General features: G+C 57.0%; 1 protein-coding gene across 2 annotated transcripts; it reads left to right on the top strand.

Annotated features, from left to right (window-relative positions):
* The first annotated feature begins 1421 nt into the window (after window positions 1-1421).
* Window positions 1422-18894, top strand: CARD19 (caspase recruitment domain family member 19). 2 transcript variants are annotated; one of them, XR_013166818.1, is made up of 7 exons: window positions 1422-1512; window positions 11580-11722; window positions 12387-12540; window positions 13793-13852; window positions 14065-14136; window positions 14831-16545; window positions 17285-18894. XR_013166818.1 is itself a non-coding variant. In XM_077138672.1 (6 exons), exons 1-6 carry the CDS (start codon window positions 1506-1508, stop codon window positions 14944-14946), a joined length of 552 nt encoding a protein of 183 aa, XP_076994787.1. In that variant the 5' UTR covers window positions 1422-1505; the 3' UTR covers window positions 14947-18894. The 2 variants fall into 2 exon arrangements, 1 of the variants encoding a protein (XP_076994787.1); XM_077138672.1 differs by having other exon boundaries at window positions 14831-18894.
* The last annotated feature ends 548 nt before the right edge of the window (window positions 18895-19442 follow it).

Here is a 19442-nt window from a genome sequence, read left to right as displayed (position 1 = left end):
CCCCACCCGCCCCAGGTTCCTCGGGAGGAGCCGGGCTGCGCACGGCTGCCTAATCCGCTCCCGGCCTCCCCAGCCTCATGGGACACACGGCCCCACGGGCGGCCCCACGCCGACGACTCTCGTCCACGCTCACCGCGACTCTGTTCAGGGCGCTTTGGGGTCACCGGGCGACACCGACATCCATTCAGCGGATCCCCCACGCGCCGAGTCGTGAAGGGAGACCCCTCCACACCCGCTTTCAGAGGGAGGGCGTGGACCTCGGGGAAGGCAGCAGTCCTGGAGCTGAACACTGGGCGCCGCCCTTTCCAGCCCCAGAGAGCAGAACGCGCAGCGGGAGCGGCGGCGGGAAGGGCGCGCACGTACAAAGCCTGGCTGCGCAGCCCAGCTCCCTTTCCCTCCTGGCGCTTGGACGCTGCCTGAGCCCTGCGCCCGTTATTCCGTTATCCACGGGACAGCTGGGAGGAGATCAGGGGCTCCTACCTCCAGAAAGCCCCGAGCCCGCCCTTCCAGGCACCTTCACATCCACTCCCGCGCTATCCACTCCCCGGCACCCTGAGACGGCCAGCGTGGGCAGGGAAGGGTTCTGCCCAGGTCACCCGTTTCACAGACCGGGAAACTGAGGCTCGGAAAGGCGAAAGGAGCCCCCTGGTGAGGGGCCGCGGCAGGTGAGCGGCTCCTTTCGCCGTCAGGCAGCTGATTCCGGCCTCTCCCTGGGTGCCGCAGCGCGTCGCGGTGGGGGGCGGCCCCCCCGGGCTGACCCACGGGCTCCTGGACGCGCACGGAGCTACTGCAGTAGGCCTTGCCCTGTAATCGCTCCTGACCTCCGGCATGAGGCTGCGTAAATCATGTCACCTCCGGAGCCGTAGCGCCTCGCCCCGAGGTTGGGGATCGGTGGCCCAGCGGCGGGGCAGGGGACGCGGGCGGGTAGCGCTCCAGCCACCAGGCTCCACTTGGGAGCCCCAGTGTGGGCGTGGCCTGAGGGGCGGCCCAGGGTGGGGGCGGGGCCAGGGAGGCGCGCGGCGGCTATTGGAGGGGCTGCGGCGCACCGGGGGGCGAGGCTGAAGCAAGGGGCGGGGCGCGACGCCGCGTCGCCGTAGCGTACGCCCGAGGGGGCTGGGGGAGGCTGCAAGGAAGGGCTGGGTTCCTGGGGCTCCGGGCGACGTCGTAGCGTACGCCATCGGGGGCGTGGCTGAAGAAGGGGTGGGGCCCGGGTTCCTGGAGACGCCGTAGCCCACGCCGGCGGGGGCGGGGCCGAAGAGAGGGGCGAGGCGCGGGACTCCCCGCGAAGCCGTAGTTTACTCCAACGGGGGCGGGGCTGGGGAAGGGGCGGGGCCAGGAAATGCTCGCGGAGCCGTAACCTACGCCGAAAGGGGCGTGATCTAGCGGGAAGGGGCGTGGTCTTGCGGGAAAGGGGCGGGGCTGTCACCGGAGCCCTGGGGCAGGGCGCCCTGCGCGGGCAGGGCGGACAGGCCGGGGACAGCCGAGCGCGGACCTTGGCTGCCGCCATGACAGGTCAGTGAGGGGCCCGCGGCCGGCCGGGGCTCGTGGGGCTGCGGGCGGACGTCCGGCGCGCACCGCCCGGCCCGGCCCCCACCCCTCCCCGGGGCACCGGCCCCGCCCCGAGCCTCCCTGCGCGGGCCCGCTCCTTCCACCGCCCACAAGCGCCCCTCCCGGCCCCGGGTCTGTCGGTAGGCGGTGACCCGGAGCCTCCCGCGCGGGCCGGGGCCGGCGTCTGTGCGCGGAGCGCGTCCGGGCCGCGGGGTGGGCTGGGGGCGGGCGGGGGGCGCGCTGGCTGGACAGCGTCGGGACTAGCAGCCGTGGGCGTTCGCGGCGGCCCGCCTGCCTCCTGCCCCGGGACGAAGCCCTTCATCCCGCTGCCGCCCGACGGGACGTGCCCGTGGCATCCGCAGCTGCGCTCCTTGCCCCAGAAAGGCCCAGGTCCTCGGGATGGCACTCGCCTCCCGAGGCCATCTGCGCTCCATGCTAGGCAGCCCCGGGGCCCCAGCCTGTTTTCCTGGGACGGCATCTGCAGAGGTGGGGACCCACCCGCTTCCCTCCCGACCCAGCCCGGCGGGACGCCCCTCAGGAGGGTGAGGGGAGCCCCCGTGGCCGCCGAGGTCACCGCTCATTCCTGTGAGAGCAGAGGTCATCCTGCGGGTCCCAGGGGTCACAGAGACCCCGGAGTCCCCTGCCCTCTCTTCCCAGCGCTCTCTGGAGGCAGCCTGGTCTGGCACACACGACGATTTTGTGGGCTGGAGCCTGATGGCTTCCAGGACACCTGGGTCCCAGCCTTGGCAGGAAGAGCCCCAGCAGCCGCCTCTCTGTCATTCCTCCGTCCCTTATCATTTGTGGTGTGGTCTCAGAGCAGGGGAACTTCCTGTCGGTAATTGCCTCCCTGGGACAGGTGGGATTCCAGTGCAGATGAAGAGACAGCACAGGTACAAGGATGTGCCCGACAAGGCCACATGGAGCTCGGGTCACAACCCTGACCCCCAGCCATGGGCGTGCGCTGCCCCAACGCCCTGGGCCCCCGGCTCCCTGTGGACCCCCCTGTTGGTCTCAGATGCCTGGGGCTGAGGTGCAGAGCCCGTTGGGCATCGGAAGGGGCCCGGACCACAGGGAAGGCGATCTTTGTGTGGCAAGGATGGGGAGATTAGCAGAGATGGACGGTCTGGGCAGGCTTCCTGCAGGAAGAGGCCTTGAGTTGGGAGACCCCCACCACCAGGGACCCCTGCAAGCCCTGGGGGTGGGACTGCACCTCCCTGCCATCTGCTTGCTGGCCTTCTAGAGGCCCCTTGCCCCCTTCATTTAGGGACAGGGAAATGAGGCTGAGAGGACCGTGTGGGACTCACCGCTCTGTCCGCACTCCTTGGGGGCCGCTCTGGGCCAGCCCTGGGCTGAGGGCGGGGCTGCTGGAGCCTCTGCAGTGTCCGCCTCGGTCCCCACCCGGCATCATGAGGGGCGCTTGTGAGCAAGAGGGGCGCTCTGCAGGCGGGACTGAGGGGTGTCAGCTGCGGCTGCGATGGGTCCCTGCCCTGTCAGGTGTGCTGGGCAGTGAGCGGCCTTGTTCATCCATTCAGACGTGGGGACCAGAGGGGCTTCCCAAGACTGACACCCAAGCGGCTGGGTCACAGTCCTGGCCCGAGGGACTCAGGAGGGCCTTAGAGGAGGAGGACCTTGTCTGATCACATGGCTGCATAAGGAGAGACAGGGAGCCGGGTTCTCGCCTGGGGCACGCTGTCAGGGTGGGGGTCTGCTAGACGTAGGGGCTGGGAGGGAGGGTGAGGGGGCCAACTCCCGCAGGGCCTTGAATGCCAGGCCAAGGAAAGGGAGGGGGCAGGTCGGGGGCCTCGGCCTGGCGCCTGCACAGCGACCCCGTCTCCTTACCCTGTGACAGCGGGTCTGGGACTTGCCTCTCAGGACTGGGCCAGGGCCGTTTCCTTTGCGCGTGCCCTTTCCGTACCCCCAGGGGGCTTCCCTGGGCTGTGGTGTGCGTGTCCAGTTTACAAACAGCCACGGCTAGCGGCAGGAAGGAGCGGAGCCGCCTGGGCTGGGCACCTGGGAGGGATGACTCATGCTGGTGACTCACCCTCGTGGGTGGCGGAGGGCCTGGCTTGGCTGTACCCGGCCTTGCCAGTGGCCATGGGGTTGCAGGGGGGCTGCCCGTGCAGGACCCTCCAGGGTGCTGGGCCCCTGTCTGCTGACAACCTTGCCAGCAGGCCTCTGACCTATATCCACTCATTCCGGGATTCTTTAGTGAGCGCCTACTGTGTGCCTGGTGCCCATGGAGTAGAGGCACTCTGGGAGGCAGCACCGGACAGGACAGGACAGCCTCGGGCTGTGGCCCCTGGGGAGACACAGCTCATGAGTGTGTTAAGTAGAGGGCAGCAGGTTGGAGGGTGAAGTGGTGGCCCCTGGACTCTGCTGGGCGATCTACTCGCAGTCCCTCAGTCTACCCATCCACGAGGAGGCTGCAGGTGTCCCTGGGCTCAGCTTCCTCACTGGGATCAGGGTGCCGACAAGTCTGCCCGTCCGTCTGTTGTCCACTGAGGAGGTATCTGCAGCCCCCAGCCGCCTCCACCTGGGACCGAATGGCGATGGGATGGTGGATGGTCTCAGTGCCCTGGGGTCGGGGAGGAAGCGTCTGTGAACCAGCACCGCCGCCCCCGCCCAGTTATTCTCTGGAGGGGTGGCTGTGTGTGGGCAAGTAGATGTCTCACAGTCAGTGGGTGAATGCCAGCCCCCCTCCCCACCCCATGAGCCCCTCGAGGACATGACCAGTCTGTCATGTCATTGAGGCCCCCGAGCAGCCACACAGGACGGCTTCCCAAGATGGTAGGGGGTCCTGGCCTGAGCCTCGGCCCGCAGACCACAGGCCTTTCAGGGGCACGGGGCTCTCAGATGTAGACATTCATATTTGGGGAGGGCAGGGGGAGTGCAGCCGGGAGGAAGTGGCAACAAAAAAGCCAGATGACCCAGACGAGGGCTCCTGCCTTTGTGCCCACCCGCTTGTGGACTCGCAGAGCGTGCTCTGCTTTTCCCATCCGGGCCGCCCCATTTGAAAAATAAATAAAACCAACTCTGTTGAGGTACACCCAACTTACAGGAAAATGTGCTCATTCTCAGTGAACTGTTCCGTGCCTCTGCGTAATTCCACACCTGCGTAATTACCATGTGAGTCCGAATCGGGGCACGGACGTTTCCAGCCCTCCAGAAACTGCCTTCGGGCCCTTTCTCAGATAAATCCCCGCCATAACTCAGGGGTGAGCTGCTGTCTGTGACCCCACTTGTTTTTTTCTGCAGATTTCAAATAGGGTTTTAAAAAAGCAATAGACTATTTTTTAGAACAGTTGAAGATTTACAGAAAAATGAGCAGCTAGTGCAGAGATTTCCCAGGCAGGCACCCTTCACTGGGTGGCACTCCGCTTTACTGCCCTTCACAGATACTGTGTTTTTTACAAATTGAAGGTTTGTGCCAACCCTGCATCCAGCAAATCTGTCGGCACCGTTTCTCTAACGGCCGTGCTCTGTTCATGTCCGTGTGTCCCATTTTAATTAAGTGCGTACATTGTGTTCTTTTTTCCTTTTGAGTGTACATTGTTTTTTAAGACATGATGCTATTGCACAGCTAGTGGACTGCGGTTTAGTGTAGACATAACTTTCTTCGGCACTGTTGTTTTAGTTCCCCAGGCTGCTTCAACAGATACTATGAAATGGGGTGGCAGAAACAACGGGAATTTACTATCTTACAGTTTTGAGGTCGAGAAAATGTTCCCATCACAGCATCACCAAGGCAATGATTTCTTCCCGAGGATGGGCTGCCACGGTCCTCGGCTCCCCTGCCACACGACAGGGCACATGGAAGCTGCTGGTCTCTCCCTCCTCTTCTGGTTTCTTGCTCTCAGCTTCTTGCATCCATGGTTTTCTCCGTTTCTCCACATTCATTCCATTTATAAAGGACTCCAGTAATAGGATTACAAGCCATCGTAACTGAGGAGGGCCAGGCCTTAACTGAAGTAGCCCCATCTGAGGAGCCTGCTGCCAGTGGGCACACAGGTGCCGGGGCAGGCTGACTCTGAGAACACGCGGTTCTGGGGTGGCTTGTGCCCGCAGCAACAGAACTGGGTATGCTCACCTGGCCAAGTTGACAACCGAATCTAACTAACACAGTCTCTATTCTTCTTTTTTTTTTTTGCACAGCGTCTTTACAGTCCATTCATAGTGTACAATCAGTGGCTCACGATATCATCACATAGTTGTATATTCATCACCACGATCATTTTTAGAACATTTGCATCACTCCAGAATCAGAAAAACTCATACATTCCAAACCCCTTACCCTCCCTCTCACTGACCACTAGTATTTCAATCCACCCTTTTTTTAACCCCTTATCCCCCTATTATTTATTTATTTTTCCTTATTTTTTACTCATCTGTCCATACCCTGGATAAAAGAAGCATCGGACACGAGGTTTTCACAGTCACACAGTCACACTGTAAAAGCTGTATCATTATACAATCATCTTCAAGAATCAGGGGTACTGGACACAGCTCAACAGTTTCAGGTACTTCCCTCCAGCCACTCTAATACATCGTAAACTAAAAAGGGATATCTGTATAATACATAAGAATAACCTCCAGGATAACCTCTTGATTCTGTTTGAAATCTCTCACCCAGTAAGACTTAATTGGGTCTCACTTCTGTCTTCCCCCTTTTGGTCAGGAAGGCTCTCTCCGTCCCTCCATGCCTGGTCCTGGCTCACTGCGGGAGCCCTGCCTCTATTCCTGACTTGTGTTCTATGAGCCAGAATGTGGTCTGTCTTGGTGACTGTTCCATGAGCGCTGGAGAAGAGTGTGTTTTCTGCTGTTGGGTGAAGTATTCCATAAATGCTAGTTAATTCTAGCTGGTTGATGAAGCCGTCCTTTCCTGGTGTATATCCTGCTGACTCGGTGCCTGCGGGCTCTGTTCATCACCGACAAAGGGTTGTCAAAGGCGCCAGCCGCAATCACGGATGTGTCTGTTTCTCCTTGCAGTTCTGTCCGTTTTTGTCCCATGTGTTTTGACACTGCATTGTTAGGCACTTAGAAATTAAGGACTGTTACATCTTCCTGGAGAGTTGACCCCTTTCTAAGTATGTGAGGCGTCCCCTTCTCTCTGATAAGTTTCCTTGCACTTGCTTTGCTTGAAATTAATTCACCAATTAATTTTTAAATTTGTATTAGCATGGTATACATCCACTGCTTTTAACCTTGCTGTGTCTTTATATTTGAAGTGGGTTTCTCACAGACAACGTGTACCAGACCTTGTTCTGTTCCCATTGTTCATTCCGCCAGTTGTCCAGTCTCTGTCCTTTAATTGGTGTCCTGAAACCATTCACATTTAAGGGGGTTATTGATATAGTTGTTTTAATAGCTATCCTATTTGTAACTGTTTTCTGTTATTCTTTCTTCTTTTAAAATCTCCCCCTATTTTTCTGCCTTCCCTAGTTTTTTTCAAATATTTTATGCTATTCTATTTTCTCTCCTTTCTTATTGACTATACTTCTTTAAGGTTTTTTTTTTTAAGGGCGGTGCAAACGGTGGCTCAGAGGCAGAGCCGGCCATGCCGGAGACCAGGCTCAATTCCCGGTGCCTGCCCATGCAACAAAAAGAAAAAAAATTTGAGCGGTTGCTGTAGAGTTTGCAGTCTACGTTTACAACTAATCCAAGCCCACTTTCTGATAACATTATACTGCTTCAGAAGTCGTGCATACCTCACAAGAGGGTATTACCAATTCCTCTGTCCCTTCCCTTGTTACATTGCTGTCATTTGTGTCACTTATCTACTAGCTATTATCATATAGTTTTGCTATTATTATTAAAAACATAGTTTTGCTATTATTGTTTTAAAGAGCTACCTATTGGATGAATTAAGAATAAAGAAAATAAAAGGTTTACTTTTGCCTTCTTTTATTCTGCTCTAATGCTCTTCTGTTTTTTTATGTAAGTCCAGAATTCTGACTTTTATAACTTTCCTTCTCTCTGAACTTCTTTTATTGGTGACAAATTCCCTCAGATTTTGTTTGTCCCTCGGTTTGTTTGTCTTTATTTCCCCTGTACTTTGGAAGGATATTTTCACTGGATACAGAATTCTAGATTGGTGTTTTTTTCTTTCAATACTTTAACTATTTCACTCCGCTCTCTTCTTGCTTGTATTTGTGAAGAGAAACCAAATAAAGAGAAATCCTTGTTCTTCTTTCCGTAAGTAAGGTGTTTTCCCCCTCTGGCTTCTTTCAAGATTTTGTCTTTATTTTTGGTTTTCTACAGAATGTATATGACATGCCACAGTGTAGATTTTTTGATAATTATCTTGTTTGGTGTCCTGTGAGCTTCTGGATCTGTGGTTTGGTGAAAATTCCAGCCATTATCACTTCAAATATTTCTTATGATCCTTTCTCTCTTGTGTTTTCTTCTTGTGTTCCCATCACACCGTTTGTAGTTGTCCATAGTTCTTGGATATTCTATTCCATTTTTATCATTGTTTCCCCCTTGCTTTTTAGTTTGTAAAGAGAGTATCTTCAAACTCGCTGTTTCTGTGCCCATCCCTACCAGCGTGCCTATCAGAGGTGCTCTTCGTTTCTGTTACATTTCCCTTTGATTCTTACTTAGAATTTCCATCTCTCTGCTTCTATTATCCATCTAATTTTTCATGTTGTCCACTTTTTCCACTAGAGACCTTAACCTAATTCTTGCATACTTATTTTAAATTCCTGGTCTGAGAATTCCGGGATTTCTGCCATATCCGAGTCTGGTTCTAATGCTTTCTTAGTCTCTTTAGGCTGTGTTTTTCTTGCCCTTAGCATGTTGAAAGCCGGACATGCTGTATCAAGTACTAGGGACAGGAGGTGATGAGAACTTAAGGGTGAGGGCTGTGTTTCTCTGGCAAGGAGTTAGGTTGTGTTTACTGTGTGCTGGGTGTATAGGTGTCAGAGGCCAAAGTGTCCTCTAGTGTCCTTGTTTTGTCTCCCCTTTGTCATAGGGTTTCCCTAGATGCTCCTTCATAAATAGGGCCTGTGAGCTCCCTGCTTCCAGTGAGCCTGTGCCCTAGGCTGTTAGCATCTTCACAAGTGCTTCCTCTTAGGTGAGCAGGAAGGCTGGAGGGGTGGAGTTGAGTATTTCCCTTCCCCCAAGTAGGTTAGGCTCTGGCAAAGTAGTTTCCCTTGAGGGCAGGTGGAGAACAGAATGCTCTGAGTGTATTTCAAAATAGTTGCTTTTCTTCTCCCCTTGCTGGAAGCAGGAGGAGTTGTTTGTTTGCTTGTCTTCCTCTAAGGATTTTTTAAACTCTCCAGATGCTTCACACACAGCCTCCAGCAGTTGGTCACTTACATTTTAAGTGTGGTGCCGGTTCCTGGCTCTGGCAGCTTCTGCTCCCGGTGAGCTGTGGTTTTCTCTATTCGCCCGTCTCTCCAGTTTTGGGGGTGTCAGTTTGCCCCGTGAGCTCAGTTCTCTGATAGATCTGGAGATTTTTATTTCCAACGTGTTTAGATGATTTCTTGTTGGAAGATCAGGGTGACTTCTTCCAAGCTCTTTACAGTGCCAGAGTGGAAACCAGAAATCCAAGTAGGATTTTTGTTTTGTTTTGTTTTGCATTATTAGAGAAATTGCAGGCTTACAGAAGGATCATGCAGAAAATACAGAGTTCCCATGTACACCCTCCCACAGTTCTCTATTATTAACACTTTGCATTAATACATAGCTTTGTTACAATTGGTGAAACAACATCATTACAATGTAGCTGTTAACTGTTGTCCATAGATTACACTAGGGTTCACTTTGTGTTGTTTTTAAAGGTTTTTTAACATAGATACATCCTAAAATTTCCCATTTTACCCACATTCGCATACACAATTCAGTGGTGTTACATCCACAGTGTTGTGCTGCCAGCACCGCTGTCCATTACCACGCTTTTCCATCTCCCTAAACAGAGACTCCACGCCAAGAAGCATTATCCCAAAACTCTCTCCCCCCACCGAAGCCCCTGGTGACCTATGCTCTAGTTTCTGAATCTGTGGATTTATTTGACTTTATATAAGTGAGACTATACAACATTTATCCTTTTATATCTGGCTTATTTCGCACAACTGATGTCTTCAGTGTTCATCCATTTTGTCACATGTATCAGAACTTCACTCCTTTTTACAGTGAAATAATATTCTATCACATGCAAATGCCACACTTTATTACTCCATTCATCGGGTGATGGACGCTTAGGTGGCTTCCATTGTTTGCCAGTTGTGAATAATGCTGCCATGAACATGGTGTGCAAGTATCTGTTCCGGTCCCTGCTTTCAGTTCTCCTGCGTATGTATCCACAAGTGGGATTGCTGGGTGACATGGCAATTCTGTACTTAGCTTCCTGAGGAAGCACCAAGCTGTCTGCACCGTGTTACATTCCCCCAGCAATGAAATAGAGCTCCTATTTCTCTGCATTCTCTCTAGCAGTTGTTATTTCCCATTTTTCAAATGGTAGCCCTCCTGGTGGGTGTGAAGTGGTGTCGATTTGCATTTCCCTGATGGCTAATGATGGTGAGCATCTTATCCTGTGCTTATCGGCCTTTTGTGTGTCTCCAGATGTCTATTCCCAAGTCTTTTGCTCATTTAAAAATTTGGTTGTTTTTCTCTTTGTAGTTGAGTCCAAATAGGATTTAAAAAAAAAACATTTAATTTGAAAATAAATTCAAACTTAAGGAAAGCTACAAGAGTGAGAATCGTTGCGCACTGTTGCTTCCTATTGAAATGGAGCTCGAAGGATATTAAGGAATGATAAGAAAAAAAGGAAGAAAGAAAGAAAGACACAGGCGGGCTCAGGGGGTCTGAAGCTTGAGTTTACTTCAGACAGACTTCAGACAATTTTATTCTTAGCCAGATCCTGGTTATATACCACAGGATGTCAATAGGCATGCATGCATTTCCTGAGGGAGCAAAGTTCTTATCTTTCAGTGTTCTTACTGAAACATAACATACCAACTTACTTAACATAACCATTTGGGGTAAACATTCTCTTCCTCCCAGACTGCTCTACATAACAGTCTCCACAGCTTACTGCCGCCATCCTGAGACCAGCTGCTCCCAACAAATTCTGCAGGTCTTGTTTTAACCCTTAGCTCCTACAGCACATCCCTAATGAACACCAACCAGATGCGTATGCAGTGCACGTGTCTGTGCCTGGTATACATTTACTTACATACCATGTAACATTTTCAAACTGTCAATCCGAATCGGATTTTAGGAGATGGCTTCTGACTAACTATCATTTTTGAACCTCACATCTCTTGAGCAATGAATTTTAAACTTCTGAAGTCTCGATACATTTATATGAATCACAGGCTCTCAGGGCAGAATCTATTGCTTATCAAGAAAAAGCTGGGCGTTTTTTTTAACCTTTAAGAAGAGACAGTTTTGACCAAATCATTTGAAACTGAAAGTTTTTTTTAACCCACAAGAATGGTTTTGTCCAAATCCTACAAAACTGAAAACTTCCAACTTTTAGAGACCTTTTTTAAAATAGAAACTCAGGTCCATTACAAACTGTACCCTGAGCACCAGCCGTTACAAACAACACAGCAAGATGAAGTGTACTCCGAGTTTGAATTTAAATTTGACTGTAAAGTGGCAGCGCCCCTGTGCTGGGAAACCAGAACGCAGCCAGGGGTTTGTGGGGAGGTGCCCCGTTGGGGGCTGGGACCCTCCCTCGGGGACCCCTTGCCACCCATTCCACCAACCCCCAGCTTTAAAGGAACAGCGTTCTTTAAAGGGACAGTGCTGCAGTGACTTTCTCAGGGAAAGAGCCTGCCCCGGGGTGCGTCCCGGGGCCTGCGTTCCGCGCGCCCGTCGGTCTCCCCCGGCAGCCCCGGGGATGTCCGGAGCAGCCCGGCCCCCCGAGGGGGCCCTGAGTTCCCTCGCAAGCAGCTCACGCACAGAAGGCCCCCGGGGCGCTGCCCCCACCGCCCGCGCTGCGCCCCCCTCCCTCATGCTACCGCCGAGAGCAGGGCCGGGCCCCGCGCGCGCTCAGCCTGCCCGTACGCTCTGTCTGTCCTCAGCCCAGACCTACTGTGACCGCCTGCTCCAGGACACGCCCTTCCTGACCGACCGCGGGCGCCTCAGCGAGCAGCAGGTGGATAGGATCATCCTGCAGCTGAACCGCTACCATCCGCAGATCCTCACCGACAGGGCGGCGGAGAAGGTGCTGAGGAGGGGAGGGGGGTCCCCGGGGTCCCCCGCCCACCCCACCTCGCCCTGCTGGCACCGGGGCGCCCGAGCGGGAAACTCGTCTCCCGGGGTGACCTGGAGTCCCTAGAGTTAGCTGTCTGCCTGGTCTGGCAGGCTGCCATGTAGGGCTCGCATGATGCCACCAGGTGGCGGCACCAGACCACAGCCTCGGAATCCCCAGTCCATGCCGCGTGCCCTGGCCCTGACTCACAGCTACGCATTTCTCCATCACACACACACACACACACACACACACACAAGAAGAGCCCGTCCATTTCTCCCCAAACTGTGATTTATTTTTTAAGCATTTGGATCAAACTCCTGTAGAGTGCAAAATAAACCAAGTTAGCGTTTACGCCATCTCCGCATTAATCCCCTAGATTCCTCCCGCGAGGGTTTCCTGGCCCCCTTCACCAGTGAAGAAACCAGGTCACAGAGCTGAAGCTTTAAGCTTCGAAGTGTCCAATCATGCCAGTTGCCCAGGGTCTGCCTCATAGCAGCGGGGCAGTGGTGCTGCCCAACAGGCTGTGGGGAGCCCCAGGGGGAGGCCGAGGCTGGGTGAGCCGCCTGAGCCCCCTACTTCCGGAGGGGCAGCCGCGCCCCGCCCCCGCGGCCTGACCCGCCCTCCCGCCCTGCAGTTCCGGAACCCCCAGGCGGCTCTGCGTGTGCGGCTCTGCGACCTCCTGGGTCACCTGCAGCGCAGCGGGGAGCGGGACTGCCGGGAGTTCTACCGCGCGCTCTACCTGCACGCGCAGCCCCTGCACGGCCGCCTGCCCAGCCGGCCCGCACCGCGTAAGGCCCGCCCCTACCACCACTCCCGCCACGCCCCCACCACAGCCGGGCCCCGCCCCGGGCAGAGGACCTGGGCGTGGAAGTCTTAAACCCTGGCCATAGGATCCTGGGGTTCGGGGTCTCCCCTCCTCTTCAGCTGGGTCGCAGAGGCCAGCCTGCGGGCAGTTTCTCATCCATCTGTCCAGGGACAGAAAACCACTGTCCGTCCCCCTCTGCGGACTTTGACACCGGAGGGAGCCTGTTCTACACACGGTTCTGCCCTCCTTGTGAACTTGGCATCTCTTGGAGATCGCCGGTGTCCGGTGACACCGACAGCCGCCTCGGTGGTCACCGCGCACAGCGCTGGGGGTGGAGCCGGCCCGGCCAGCAGCCCCAGGGGCTTGTCTGCTAGCTGTATAAGTGTCACTACTGCCCCAGACCAGGGGCTGGGTTGGAGGCCGTCTGGGGGTCCCATCCTAGTGGTCACTGTGGTTTAGAGGGTGACCAGGCCCTGGGGGCGGCTGCCACAAGGCCGCTGGGGTGGGGGGGGCGTCCTGAGATGACTGAGGTGCCTCCGTACCTCCAGTCCCGGGAGGACTAAGTGTGCCTGGGAGGCCAGAGCTGGACCCTTAACCCGGGCCGGGGGTGTGGAGGCCTGGCCCTGGGGGGGGCTGTGGAGGAGGGGTGCCACGACGCTGGCCCTGGGGAGAAGGAGGCACTCCTGATGGGCAGTTTGCATCCTCTGCAGGGGACAGTCAGGCCTGGGGATTGGACTTTCTCCCAAGTCCAGGCTGGGAGGGGGACTCTTTGTCTTCAGCCCCCAAGTGCACCTCAGGGGTTTCCCCAAACTCAGGTGTGATCGGGCCATGCTCCCACTTCGGATAACGCACCTGCCATGGCTCCCAGGTGCCCTCGGAATGAGCCCAGCCTACTGGTCACCTAGAGGCTGGGGGGAAAGCCCCTTTGCCCAAAGGCTGGGCTGCTCCCCTGGAGCAGCAGCCTGCACCTCGTCCCATGTGTTGCCCGCCGGGCAGGCCACCTTAGGGCCGCCTTGGTGCTGTGGCCACTGGGCTCTGGACAAAAGGAGGAGCCCACAGGCTGCACTCGGCTGCCTGAGCAGGGGGCAGCGGGCAGTGGTGCCCGATGGCCCCCACGTGCACAGCTGCTCTCCCTGGCTCTGTGGGGACAGCTGCCCCCAGGAGGCTGCGGAGGTGTTGGGCCCCCTTCTCCATGGACACCCCCACTAATGCTTGCTCTGTAATTTTGTCTCCAGAAAACTCAGATTGCACAGAGCTGGACTCAGGCATGGAGGGACACGAGCTGAGTGGCAGGGGTAACGGGCTCCTCCTCTGTCTCTCCCTCTCCCTCTCGTTCTTGCTCTCTCTCCCTCCCTGCAGACCAGCACCCCACCCCATTGGTCTCAGTTCCTGGCTTTGTCTTGGTGGAGAGACTCCTTCCCAAGTGCTCCCTGGGTGGGCCGGTCCAGCACCCATGGTCCTGGCAGCCCTGGCGTGGAGCTGGGCACTCATGCCTGTCTCTCCCCAGGGCCCCTGCACTTCCTGGGCTGCCTCGGCGTGGCGGCGGGCCTGGCCCTCCTCATCTACTGCTGCCCTCCAGGTGGGTCCCCGGCCGCGTCCCAGCCTCGTGCTCCCCGCCAGCACGCCGCACGCCCCCAGGCCCAAGTTCCCTCAGCATCTCCGTGCCTCGGTTTCCTCCCCTGTGAAGTGGGATGATGGCAGGACCAAGCTGGTAGGGCTTCTGTGTCAGTGCCCCCCCAGCTCTCAGGGCCCCCCCGCCCCAAGGAGACAACCAAGGAAAAGGGACGCTTGTGAGGAGAGGGCAGGAGTTTACAAAGAGAGCCCAGGGCTGGGGAGTTTACAAAGCCCTGCCCACCCCCGGGGCCTCAGGTTCTCCCCCATGGGCCAGCAGGAAGGGCTTGGGCCCCTGGCAGACCCCCCTCCCAGGCAGAGCGTGGCCCCCTGCCTCCCCCTCTAAGGGGACATTAGCATTTCTAATTTACATGGGCACCAGGACAGGCCCAGCCTGGCCAGGGCGGCTGCCCTGCAGGGCCGACAGCGCTGCGGCTTGTGTGCCAATGGCCAAGGGCTCTGGGTGGGGCAGGGCAGACGCGGGTGGCATGTTGCACGGAGGCCGCCAGCACGTGTGGTGGAGGAGCCAGAGGCTCCACCCGTGCCCACACCACAGGGCTGGGAGCCCTGCCTGTGCGGGAAAGGGGAGACCCACGCCCAGCCCCCTGCGGCTCGCGTGCCGTCCTCTCCCTTCTAATTGTCCCCCACCCCCCGTCTTCCAGACCCCAAGGTCCTGCCCGGGGCCCGGCGTGTCCTTGGCTTCTCACCCATCATCCTCCAGAGGCACGTCAGCCGCTACCTGCTGGCCTTCCTGGCCGATGACATGCGGGTGCCCTGAGCAGCCCAGAGGCCTGCCTGCCCCACCCAGAGCCCTGGACCCCCGGCCTGCCCACCCAGAGCCCGCTGGCGCCCTGACTGCTGGCCTGCCCTGCTGCGGGTCCCAGAGCATTTCTTTGTGTAAATTCTTATTTTTAACTATTTATAACTTCTGTGAGACTACCTGGACTTCTGCCTTGCAAAGGCACTTAATGAAATTAAAATTCCGAGAAGACCTCGGCCTGCTCCGCTGCCCCGCCCTGGGAGGACAGGGGCCCCGCCTCTGGAGGGCTTTCTGGATGCTCCTGGGCTGAGGCTGCACCAGCTGGGGCCGCGGGTCTGACATGCTCTCGGCATTGCCTGCCACGCTGGCCCAGGTCCGGGCGCCCCACCCCCCCACCTCTCCCTCTGCGCCCCCATGGGTCACCCTCCGAGGTGCCCCCTGTCCCCAGGACATCAAAATCCAAGCTTCCCCTCCTGACCCCCCCCATAGCCCCCCTTATGTGACAGCCACACACACCCAGCTCCCCGTCCTCTGAGCCTTTGCCGAGGCTGTTCCCACATGCTAACTCTGTCCAGCCTCCCTCTGGTCCTGGCCAGCACCTCCTCCAGGAGGTGAGAGCCGAGGGGTCCAGGCAGGCCTGTGTGAGTGCCCGCCAATGCTGTCCCCCAGCCCCACCCATCCCGCTGCCCTCCCTGTGGGTCCGTGAGGCCTGCATTGCCCAAGCGCCCCTGTGCACTGGGAGCCCAGCTCTCAGGTGGGGAGGTGGGGAGCGAGGCGCAGAGGGCTGGGGTCACCACCCCAGGGCGCACAGCCAGGAGAGACGGGCCAGCGCTGGGCTCCAGCGACATGTGCCTGCTCCCCATGCCCCTCCTGCTGTCCCTCCTGTAGCCCCCACGATATGTCCCTGGGGTCACCCTGCCTATCACTGGACAGCCCGTTGTCATCGTCGGGGCTCCATGACGGGCTACCCGGAGTCCTCAGTCCTGTCCCCCACCGGCCACCATGTCCCTGGGTCTCGTCAGGGAGGTTTCTGGAAATGGACACAGCCTGGGCCGCTGGGCCGGACAGACCCCTGCCCTAGCCAGGCCCCTGACTCCACACCAAGGGACTTCCCGGCACTCCACCCTGAAGACACGACCCTCCCCACTAGAACTTCAGGCAGAGACGGTGAAACAGGGCCACCGAGTATGTGTTCAGACAGAAGGGAAGAGAGCCAATCCATGGAAACTTCTAGAACCTTTGGAGATGGAAAACCTGCAGTTGTTGTGTTTCAAGGGCCTTGCACAGGCTCCCCCCGCCCTCCCCAGGCCGCCCGGGGTTTCTGGGGGACACAGAGCCCCTCCCTTGAATTGGAACGGCTCCGGGCCCCAGGAGCAGTCCTGTGTGGGGGCAGCCCTGCCCTGCACAGACGCGTCTCGCATCTCCTTACAGCCCAGTGAGGGCAGGGGCTGGGCTGCCCGGGGATTCCTCTCCACACCCCCCCCACGCCCTCCCTGTCAGCCCCCCTGGGCCTTTTCTTAGGGGAGTGAGACCCAGTGCCAACCCGCAGAGCTGGGAGGCGGCACTTTCCCAGGAGTTTGCAGAGTTACCACCACCGTCTGGACGGAGTTTGCAGAGGTACCACCACCGTCTGCGGGGGGAGGTCCTGGCACGGACCCATCAGGGCTCAGGAGGGAGGCAGGCGCTCCCTGGGGTGGGGCGGGGCAGAAGGCACGCGTGGGGACCGGATGATGGGGCAGGAGGAACTACCCTGCCCCGGGGACGCCCTTCCCCAGCCCTCACAGGCGGCGGGAAGCATCCGGCAAAACTGGGCTGACCACAAGGACCCTAGGCGGTCAGCCGGGCAGAGGCCTGGGGGAAGAACGGGGGTGGGGGTGGGGGGCCATCCAGCCAGCTGAGCCCCCCACTCCCCAGCCACTGGGCCGGCTCGGAGGCAGCCCCTAGTTACAGCCCTGCCCCTTCCCTTCGGAGTGGCAGAACCCCAGCACTGGGCCCCAGTCCCCCCGGACAGGGCTGGAAGGTTAGAAGCTGCGTGTCCCTCCTCCCGCCAGGAAGTCAGGTTCTGCTGATCGGCTGCAGCTGGCGAGGGGCCAGGCAGGGCCGCCTTTCCGCCTCAGGCTGCCTCCCGGCTGCCCGCCCAGGCCAGGGGGACAGGGGCTTCTCGGCAGTGGCCCTACCCTGACTCCCCAGTCCCAGGGGCCCAGGCAGCAGCTTCAGCCAAACTGCTGTGGGCTCTAGAGGTCAGCAGCCCCTGCGCACTAAGCTCCACGTGGTTCTGGAGTCCAGTCTGGAGCTGGTCCTGCAGACCTTCCCCCCGGCACCCACGGTGCCAAATCCCCGTTCAATTTCTTCCCAGTCCCTGGAATGAAGGAGACAGACAGGACTTCATCAAAATTAAGAATGCTTGTGGTTCAAAGGACACTATCAAGAAAACAAGCAGACAGCCTCTACAGATTGGAAGAAAAGATTTGCAAATCACATATCTGATAAGGGCTGAATATCCAAAAAATGTAAAGAGCAGCAGACTACCCACTCAGCAACAACAGGGACAAGAACCCGATTAAAAAATGACCAAAGGGCTTGAATAAGCATTTCTCTAAAGAAGATATATTAATGGCACATGAAAAAGATGCTCAACATCATTAGCCAACAGGGAAATGAAAATCAAAACCAAATGAGATCATTTCACACGCACTAGGATGGACACAGCTAGGAAAGTGGGAATAACAAGTAGTACTTGTGGGGACGCGGAGAAACAGGAGCCCCCCACACTGCTGGTGGGGTGTAAAATGGTGCAGCCTCTGGGGAAGAGTTCCTCAAAAAGTTAAATGTAGAATTACCATATGACCTGGAAAATCCACTTCTAGGGATACACCCAAAAGAATGGAAAGCAGGGACTCGGACAGATGTTTGCACACCAGTGTTCATCGCGGTATTATTCACAATGACCAAAAGGTGGGAGCAGCCTGCTTCAGTTCGCTAAAGCTGCTGGAATGCAATATGCCAGAAAGGGACTGGCTTTTACGAAGGGGATTTATTAAGTGACAAGCTACAATTCTAAGGCTGTGAAAATGTCCAAATAAAGGTACCATCGAGGCCTAGGAGGAAAGAGCCGACCTCTGAGACAGCTCCGTCAGCTGGGAAGACACGCGGCTGGCCTCTGAGGTCCTTGCCCCTGGTTCATTGCTTCCAGCTTCTGATGCCAGTGCCTTTCCCTGCCAGCATCTGGGGGCTGTCTGCAGCAAATGCTGGATTTCACCTTCTAGCTGCCCTTGGCTCATTCTAAGTTCTGGCTGACTCTGGGAGTCCTTGCTTAGCACCTGGGGTATTTCTGTCTGACTCCGCTCTCGGCCATGGATGAACTCTCCTAAAGGACTCAAGTAAATGGATTGAAACCCACCGTGAATGGGTGGGGTCACCTGTCTGTGGAAACAACCCAACCAAAAGGTCACACCCAGTGATAGGTCTGCCCAAACAAGATTGAATTAAGAGAACATGCCTTTTCTGGGGTGCATAACAGTTCCAAACCAGCATACAACCCAAGTGTCCATTAACTAACGAATCCATGAATGAATACTGTTCAGCTGTGAAAATGAATGGAGTTCTGATACATGTGACAACATGCACGAATCCTGAAGACGTGCTGAGCTAAATAAGCCAGACACAACGGGACAGGCACTGTAGGATTCCACTTCTATGACATTTCCCGAATAAGCAAGTTCATAGAGACAGCAGGGAGTCGGGAGGTTTCCGGGCAGGGGGCCTCGGGTAGAAATGGGGACTTCCTGCTTAGTGGTGCCGTGTTTCTGTTTGGAGTGATGAAGGGTTTAGTGGTGAACGGTGGTGATGGTTGCCCAACATTGTGAAAGTCACTAAAGCAGTGAACTGTATGCTTAAAAATGCCTAAAACAGCAAGTTTTATGTTACCCATATGTCGCCACAATTTAAACAAAAAGAACCCTCTGAGCAGCTTCTATTTCTTGCCCAGTGCCCTGACGGGTGTGGCGAGGTGAGGGGCCAGCCAACAGGGCGGACTTGCCCCCAGGGCCAGGTGTGTGTGTTTGTGTGTGTGTTTGTGTGTGTGTGTGTGTGTGTGTGTGTGTGTGTGAAAATACTGGTGCTGAGCAGAACTGGGCACTGTTCAGGAAACACACCCTGAGCCTGGTCCGGCCGAGGCCTCGGGCCCCTGACCCCCGCTTGGGCAGGGCCGGCCGCCCAGGCCCACTGCTGTCCTCCCACTTACCCACCTTCCTGGCCGTGGCCCCCGGGCCCTGGGCTGGCCCTGGAGCCCCTCCCTGGCTCCCTGTTGCCCACGACGCCATCCCCAGGGCTGCCTGGCCACCCCAACCACACCTGGAGCTGAGTCATGGACATCCCTGACCCCTGCCAAGGCCTCTGCTGCCCAGCCAGGCCCCGGCCTCTCTGCTTGGCCCCCTCCCGGCTGGTCGAGGCCCCCCAGGGGCTCCTGTTCTGGGTTGGGAACTGAGGACCGGGGCAGTGGGGTGTCGGTCTGG

This window comes from Tamandua tetradactyla, chromosome 2 (assembly GCF_023851605.1).
Source record: "Tamandua tetradactyla isolate mTamTet1 chromosome 2, mTamTet1.pri, whole genome shotgun sequence".
In the NCBI taxonomy this organism is placed as follows: domain Eukaryota; kingdom Metazoa; phylum Chordata; class Mammalia; order Pilosa; family Myrmecophagidae; genus Tamandua; species Tamandua tetradactyla.
Note: the sequence above shows the minus strand (reverse complement) of the source record. Positions and strands in the feature narration are given on the sequence as shown.

Coding starts and splice junctions, on each gene's coding strand:
- CARD19 (XM_077138672.1), top strand. Junction 11,723..12,386: donor CCGACAGGGCGGCGGAGAAG/GTGCTGAGGAGG, acceptor CCCGCCCTGCAG/TTCCGGAACCCCCAGGCGGC. Junction 13,853..14,064: donor ACACGAGCTGAGTGGCAGGG/GTAACGGGCTCC, acceptor GTCTCTCCCCAG/GGCCCCTGCACTTCCTGGGC.